This window comes from Vicia villosa, linkage group LG2 (genome assembly GCF_029867415.1).
Source record: "Vicia villosa cultivar HV-30 ecotype Madison, WI linkage group LG2, Vvil1.0, whole genome shotgun sequence".
Taxonomy (NCBI): Eukaryota; Viridiplantae; Streptophyta; class Magnoliopsida; order Fabales; family Fabaceae; genus Vicia; species Vicia villosa.
Genome location: NC_081181.1, coordinates 152,384,741 through 152,392,354, shown reverse-complemented (window position 1 = coordinate 152,392,354; position 7,614 = coordinate 152,384,741). Strand labels below are relative to the sequence as shown.

At 34.9% G+C, this 7,614-nt stretch overlaps 2 protein-coding genes across 3 annotated transcripts; both read left to right on the top strand.

Moving 5' to 3' along the window:
- Positions 1-761: 761 nt before the first annotated feature.
- LOC131652498 (cation/H(+) antiporter 15-like) lies at positions 762-3,873 on the top strand. Of its 2 annotated transcripts, none has more exons than XM_058922357.1 (3): positions 762-1,297; positions 1,395-2,390; positions 2,480-3,873. In XM_058922357.1, the coding sequence occupies exons 1-3, from the start codon at positions 1,073-1,075 to the stop codon at positions 3,770-3,772; spliced, it is 2,514 nt and encodes an 837-aa protein (XP_058778340.1). In that variant the 5' UTR covers positions 762-1,072; the 3' UTR covers positions 3,773-3,873. The 2 variants fall into 2 exon arrangements, with proteins under 2 accessions (XP_058778340.1, XP_058778341.1); XM_058922358.1 differs by having other exon boundaries at positions 1,163-1,297; positions 1,378-2,390.
- Positions 3,874-5,187: 1,314 nt separating this feature from the next.
- Positions 5,188-7,403, top strand: LOC131652499 (SUN domain-containing protein 5). Its single transcript, XM_058922360.1, has 4 exons — positions 5,188-5,427; positions 5,625-6,826; positions 6,912-6,997; positions 7,147-7,403. Exons 1-4 carry the CDS (start codon positions 5,256-5,258, stop codon positions 7,376-7,378), a joined length of 1,692 nt encoding a protein of 563 aa, XP_058778343.1. The 5' UTR covers positions 5,188-5,255; the 3' UTR covers positions 7,379-7,403.
- Positions 7,404-7,614: the final 211 nt, after the last annotated feature.

Here is a 7,614-nt window from a genome sequence, read left to right as displayed (position 1 = left end):
AACATTGAACTGAAAAATAGAAAACCCTTTCAACAAACTATTTTTTGGACGGATAAATAGAAAATCTTCTCAACAAACTATTTTTTAACAGAAAAATAGAAAATCCTCTCAACAAACTATTTTACCCTCACCTCTAAAAACACAACTACTCAAATTTCCAATACACCGAAAAGACTACATTTTGCTTTGTGTAGAAAAATATATTTGAAGTGTGGAGCATTAAATGCACTAGTCCTCAAAAGACATGCCATGCCGAAGTTGAAGTGGTCGAGAGTCGAAGTGGTCGGGAGTTGAAGTTGAAGTAACAAAACTCAAGCCTTGCCGAACATAGCCACGGGCTTGGGGCAAATATAACCATATTTCTGATTCCTGAATGGAATATATATATTTATGACTATAACAATGTTTAACACTCGATTAATAATAAAGATAAATTTTTTAATATGTACAATTTTCGTTTAAATATCCATATTTAGAAGTAAATCAAATTAAATAAATTCAAATAGCTTATGCAATCCTTTTTTGTTTTGTTTTCGAGGCAACAATAATATTTTCTTCAATTAAGATAAACTTTATTTTGGACAATCTATCAATACAAGCTTGAACACTCATAGTCATAAATATTAAAAATATAATAGAAAGAAAATCAATATTTATCTCAAATGACTAACACCCTACATTAAAAAAATAATCATATTAGAGTGAGTTTCCAAAAATAGAAAACTACAAATAAAACATCATAACCTTAAAAAAAGTTCTCTTCTTCATTCGGGATTTTAGGGCAGGGAAGCATCAAAGCTAACCTGCCTTTATCCCTTTAATCTTGTTGTTTTTGTTTTTCCAGAATTAAGAACACAAGCAAGCAAGGGGTTCCTTCACCTTTCTTTCTCACCAAGTTTCTTAATAAAATCACATATTTTAGAAAGAAAGGTAAGGATAAAAGTTAATTATTCAATTAATTAATACCCCTTGTGATCATCAAAATAAAAGGTAAAACCTAAGATTTTTTTGATCATCTTGTGTTCTTAATTTGATATTGTTGTTGTAGTTTTATTTATATATTTGGTGCAAAATGGAGAACACAACAATGTTAACACCCTCACATGTTTCAGATAGTACATTGATTTGTTATAAACCTAGCATGACAACAACAAATGGTGTATGGCATGGAGATAACCCTTTAGATTATTCTGTCCCTCTCTTCATTTTGCAATTAACCTTAATTGTTCTTACCACACGTTTTTTTGTTTTCATCCTCAAACCTTTTAACCCTCCTCGTGTCATTGCTGAAATCTTGGTAACTTCTTTTCTCTCTTACATGCATGCATATGAGTTTTCATTAGTATGATGCTACTAAGTTATAGTTAGTTATCTTAGTTATGATATTTTTACAGGGTGGATTGTTTTTGGGGCCGTCGGTGCTCGGTCGAAACGAAACCTTTGCAAATATTGTGTTTCCTCTAAAGAGTGCTATGGTTTTAGAAACTTTGGCCAATATAGGTTTGATATACTTTCTGTTTCTAATTGGTTTAGAGATGGATGTGTCGATTGTAAAACACACGGGGAGAAAGGCGGTGTCGCTTGCCATTGCTGGTATGATACTGCCCTCTATTGTTGGTGTTGGAATATCATTTGTTTTGAAGGAAAGAGATGAGAGTGTGAATGAAGTTAGCTATGTTCTCTATCTTGGCATTGTTCTATCGGTTACGTCATTTCCTGTGCTTGCTCGAATACTTACTCAGCTTAAACTCATTAACACGGAGTTAGGAAAGCTTGCTCTTTCGACGTCTCTTGTCAATGATGTGCTTGCTTGGGTTTTACTAGCTCTAGCTATTGCTTTATCGGAGGCGAATTCATCCTCATGGGCTTCTGTTTGGGTTGTACTGGCAAATAGTTTCTTTGTTGGTTTCTGTTTTTTTGTTGTTAGGCCATCTGTGAGTTTGTTGATCAAGAAAACTCCGGAAGGGAAACCGTTTAGCAAGTTCCAAATATGCGTTGTGCTTGTTGGCGTTATGGTTTCGGCTTTCATTACGGATGTTATTGGAACACATTCGATTTTCGGAGCTTTTGTTTATGGATTAGTGATTCCAAATGGTCCACTTGCAGCTGCTATAATTGAGAAGCTAGAAGATTTTGTTTCAGGGCTTTTGCTGCCTCTTTTTTATGCTATTAGTGGACTTAAGACTAACGTTACGTTAGCGAACGGAGGTCGTTTTTGGGCATTTGTATTCGCAATTGTTCCTCTCACTTGTCTTGGAAAGATGGTCGGTACTCTTTTTATTTCAATCCTTTTTGACATACCAACTCGCGATGGCGTTGTTCTTGGTTTTCTTATGAACACCAAAGGTCTTATTGAAATGATTGTTCTCAACATTGGAAGGGAACAAAAGGTAAACCAAAACAAATTCGATTTATTATCAGTGTAAAATCCTTTCTGTTGTACGAATTTAACATATTGTGATTTGTGATATTGTTGCAGGTGTTAGGTGAGGAAATATTCTCAATTATGATTATTGTAACACTTATAATGACAGCAATAGTTTCGCCTATTGTGACATTAATCTATAAGCCGAGGAAAATACTCATACCTTATCGAAAGAGGACGATACAAAGTTCAAGAGCTGATGCAGAGTTAAGGGTTCTGGTGTGCATTCATTCCCCTAGAAATGTTCCTACAATAATAAATCTTCTAGAGGCCACAAACCCAAACAAAATGTCTCCAATATGTGCTTATGTGCTCCATTTAGTCGAACTCACCGGCCGCGCTTCCGCCATGCTTTTCGTCCATGCCACTACACAGACTGGAGGTCCAGCACTCAACAAAACACAAGCGCAGACCGAACACATCATCACCGCGTTTCGTAACTTCGAGGAACATGTTAGTCACGTCGCTGTCCAACCTTTAACCGCTGTTTCACCTTACTCTACTATGCATGAAGATATATGCATTTCGGCCGAGGAAAAGCGTGTGGCCACCATCATCATTCCTTTTCATAAACAACAAACAGTTGATGGAGAAATGCTAGAAACAAATCCAGCATTGAGAATGGTGAACCATAATTTATTACAAAGTGCTCCTTGTTCGGTCGCAATACTTGTTGATAGAGGCCTTAACGGATCCAACCGGTTAACTTCGTATAAATCTTCTCATAAGGTGGCTGTGTTATTCTTCGGTGGATCGGATGATAGGGAAGCGTTATCCTATGGATGGAGAATGTCAAGGCATCCAAGAGTTAAGCTCACTGTGATGCATTTCATTCAAAGAAAAGACGCAACTCAAACATTTAATGCGGATGATGATCAACTCGACGAACAAAGAAGTTTAAAATCAAACAAACTAGACGAAGAATGTATAAACGATATGAAAATGATTTCTGCAAATGATGACTCAGTGAAATACATAGAAAAAGTTGTGAGTAACGGGGAGGAAACGATTGCGGCGATAAGAGAAATGAACAATGTGAATGATCTGTTAATAGTTGGGAGAGGCCATGGAAGTTCTTCGGCGTTAACCGAAGGTTTGACGGATTGGAGCGAATGTCCTGAGTTAGGAGGCATAGGAGATTTGTTAGCTTCTTCGGATTTCGAAACAACGGCTTCCGTGCTTGTTATGCATCAATATGTTGGACAAGGGCCAGATGGAGAGGATGTTTTTGCACGCGAAAAACCATGGCAATCTAGTGAGAATTTTAATAACATGAGACAACAACATAAGGGAAGATATACAACAAAACTAGTGGGGACAAATACTCAAACATCACAGTTTTTATAAATTAGTATTTCTTCATAGTTTTAAGAAATACTCTTTTGTAAAATGTTTCACTGTTTTGCAATTTGTAATGACAGGAATAGAAAATCATTATATTTGTTCAATTCGAATGTTAGTTGAAGTTGGTTCTTGATTAATAAATAGCTCATCATTTCATAAAACTATAAATGTTGCCACTCCATATTTACTACTAGTTCTTACTTTGATCAATTGTTTCATCTTAAATCATGAATTGTGGAGGACGCTGTCGCTGACAGCCTTCAAGATTTAAAAAAATTTCAACATAGAACTTTTGTCTATCGATTTTGGACCATTGGCTTGACTTTCGATTCCTTCAGACGTATTATGGATGTTACACGTTCTATGTTGGTCCTAGGAATCCTTAGAATTTGAATATCGTGTCACACTTTCTCAATCTTTTTTCAAACATTTGGTGGCATTGGTTCACAACAGGTTGTAAATGATTAGAATCTAAATGTCACCGAACAGGTCAATCGAGTTGTGCCGCGTCATCAAGGAGAAGTGTTGTTCATCCAACCATTTTGATTACATCCTAACCGGTGCAAAGAAATTAATGTTCGTCTAACTGTAAGTTATGGTTTCGATTCCTACAGACAAACACTCAAGCGATAAAATCAGTGAAAGAATTTATAATAGTGCACTGTTTGAACCAATAATCTAAAACATTAGTTAGAGTCTATAGAAAGAATTTATGGTTTAGAAGACTTAAAACCTTTTCTTCGACATTTATCTCCTTGAATCAGTGTCAATAGATTCTTCAAATTTTTCATTTTGACAGTCTGCAAGAAAACCTTGTTAGTCCTTATAATGCATGTCCATTCTCAAATCTGCCTAACTAATTAGGACTCGTGCAATCGGGTCCATACGGACGGGGACATGTCTCAGTCCAAAATAATTAATAAACTATTTAATGTGATAAAATAATATATTTTTATTTGATATTAGTATAAAACAGATTTCAATATAATGTATATTCTTAAAATTAATATTTTAAATAAACAAAAATTCAAACGACAAAAAATGTTTAGGTTCAGTAATTTCTCCTTTTGTATATCTCAGAACTCAACAGCTCCAAAATTTGCAATAAGGTAACATAAAAAATAGTATTGTAAATTTACTTATATAGGAAAATATACTAGTACACACATTGTTTCTCAAATTTTCCATTTTTCAAGCACCATCAAAACTATTACCACATGAAATTAATTTTATTTTTAAGAAAAAAACTCATGAAATATGATTTTAGATGAATAATTAGTGGCAGTGGTAGTTATTATAATATAATTCCAATTCCTTCCTATTTTTGTGCCTAACCAAACACCAAATTTCTCTTCACAAATCACTCACACAAATTGCATTTTCATTTTTTTTCTTCAGATTTTCTTTGTAATTATCTTTGGTATTGTTATAATGATCAATGATGAGTGTTGTTAACACTTAGAAATTCAATTTCAATGAATGAAACATGAAGAATCAACCTCAACATAGATCAAATATCAAATGCAAATACAAATTTCAAGGAGATTATGTTAGCAAAATTTTTGGCCTCTCTTTCTCCTTCCTATTTTCCATTTGGTGCCTCATTTCCATCTTCCATTCTAGGCTTCACCTTGCTCACGGTTCTTCTAAAGGAGGAGGTTTGTTTTTCAATTTTCCCTTTCAATTCATTATTCAAATTCATAATGCCATTTAGTTTTTATTGCAATGATCCTGAAACAATTTTTGATCAGACTTTACTTATCTCGAATCCTTAGGGTTAAGGCCGAAAGTGTATATTAATATATATCTATACATATATATCATTGATCTCAACATGTTTTCATGAATGTTGCAGCTATGTTAGAGTTGAATGAATCAACCAGCATTAGTCAGAAACTAGTAAAACCGATGTACTCGGTTGCGGAAACAATTAGTTTAGAACAAGTATTTTGGCGAGTTTTAGGTAATAATAGTAGATTAGTGTGCAAGTTACAATCTAAACAAGAGGAAAAGAAGCTTCAATCATCGCATGCTTCTCTCGACGATGAGTTTCATAACATATCAGTATTAGGAAAGCAAGAAAAGAGCAACGATTCGCTTGTTAACATAACACACCGTCTTGAATCGGATGGTTCCGTGTACAATTACGCATCTGAGTCGAAAGGTGCAAAGGTAGTGGCACATAATAAGGAGGCTAAAGGTGCTATAAATATATTAGGAAAGGATCATGATAAGTATTTGAGAAACCCTTGTTCTGTTGCTGGAAAGTTTGTTGTTATCGAACTTTCGGAAGAGACTTTGGTTGATTCTGTCAAAATCGCGAACTTTGAGCATTATTCTTCTAATTTCAAGGAATTTGAATTGGCTGGTAGTTTGATTTATCCAACCGAAACGTGGAGCGAGCTAGGGAGCTTTGTTGCTACAAATGTTAAGCAGGCACAGGTTTTTAAACTGCCTAAGCCTAATTGGGTGAGGTATTTGAAGCTGAGCTTGCTTAGTCATTACGGATCGGAGTTTTATTGCACGCTTAGTGTTCTAGAAATTTACGGGATCAACGCTATAGAGAGAATGCTTAAGGATCTAATAGTTACTTCTGTGGAATCCATTCCTCACAAGTTACCAACTCAGAATATCAGTGACATTATAACGCAGTCGTTGAAATCAGAAGCTGATCAAATTGACAGAAAAGGTATTGAAGTTGAAATTAAGAATGATACTGTGGCTGCTGAAATATCCAGCGCTAACGATGACACGCAAAAAATTGAGGCGGAAGTGACGACGAATCCAGTGATCGTGAACTTGGTTCCTGATCCTGTGATGGAACTCAGACAGCAATTAAATGGTAGGATAACTGGTGACACTGTTCTGAAGATTTTGATGCAGAAAGTGAAGTCTGTGGAGGTAAACTTATCGGCATTAGAGGATTACATCAAAGAATTGAATAGGAGACAAGGGATTACGATACCAAATCTGGAGAAACAGATGTTTAGATTATCAGAAAGCTTGGAACAAAGCAAGACAGAAATCAATGATCACCAGCAGTGGAACACAGATATGGTATTATATTGTTTTTGGTCTTCTTTTTTATGAGTCGTAAATTCTGCTACACAGTCATAGTTATTTGGTTTGTTTTTATTTTCAGGAAAAAGGAATATCAGAAGTTAAGTCATGGAAAGATGATGTATCATCTCAGCTTAACGATTTAGCTAGAGAAAATAGCATGTTAAGGTTAGGACTATCACTTTGTTTGATTACTTGGATTACAAGCTATGTGACCATTTATAGCATGTTAAGGTTACCGTTTATATTTGTGTTATGCTTTGTTTCTCTTGTTTAATGCCTGAGTTCTGATATGTCGTTCGTTCACCAAGTATCAGATTAGATGTTCAACGGGTTGCAAGGGATCAAGAAAATCTCGAAGCCAAAGAGCTTGTCGTGTTAGCAACGAGTTTTGCTTTCGTGTGCCTTGCAGTTCTGAAGATACTTTTAGCACGCGTGTTCTCGTTTTCTACAATCAATGATGATAATGTGCACCAGACAACCAGAGGATGGTTTACACTGCTTCTATATTGCAGTCTAACAATATTCATTATTTTGTTCTATAGCTAGGCATTCATTTTTTTATATATAGAAACTTGGATGATTGTAATTATAGATAATGTTTAAAGTTGTATACTAGTTGAAGTAACTGTTTTGTAAAATAAGTTTTGAAAAAAGTGATATAGATGTAAGCCTTGTTCATTTCCATAGGTTGCAACTATGTAGTAAAATGTTGATGTTGAATTATTGGCTCTCTGAAGTTTATAGGTCATGATGGGTTCAATTCAGGATTATATCATCATTGT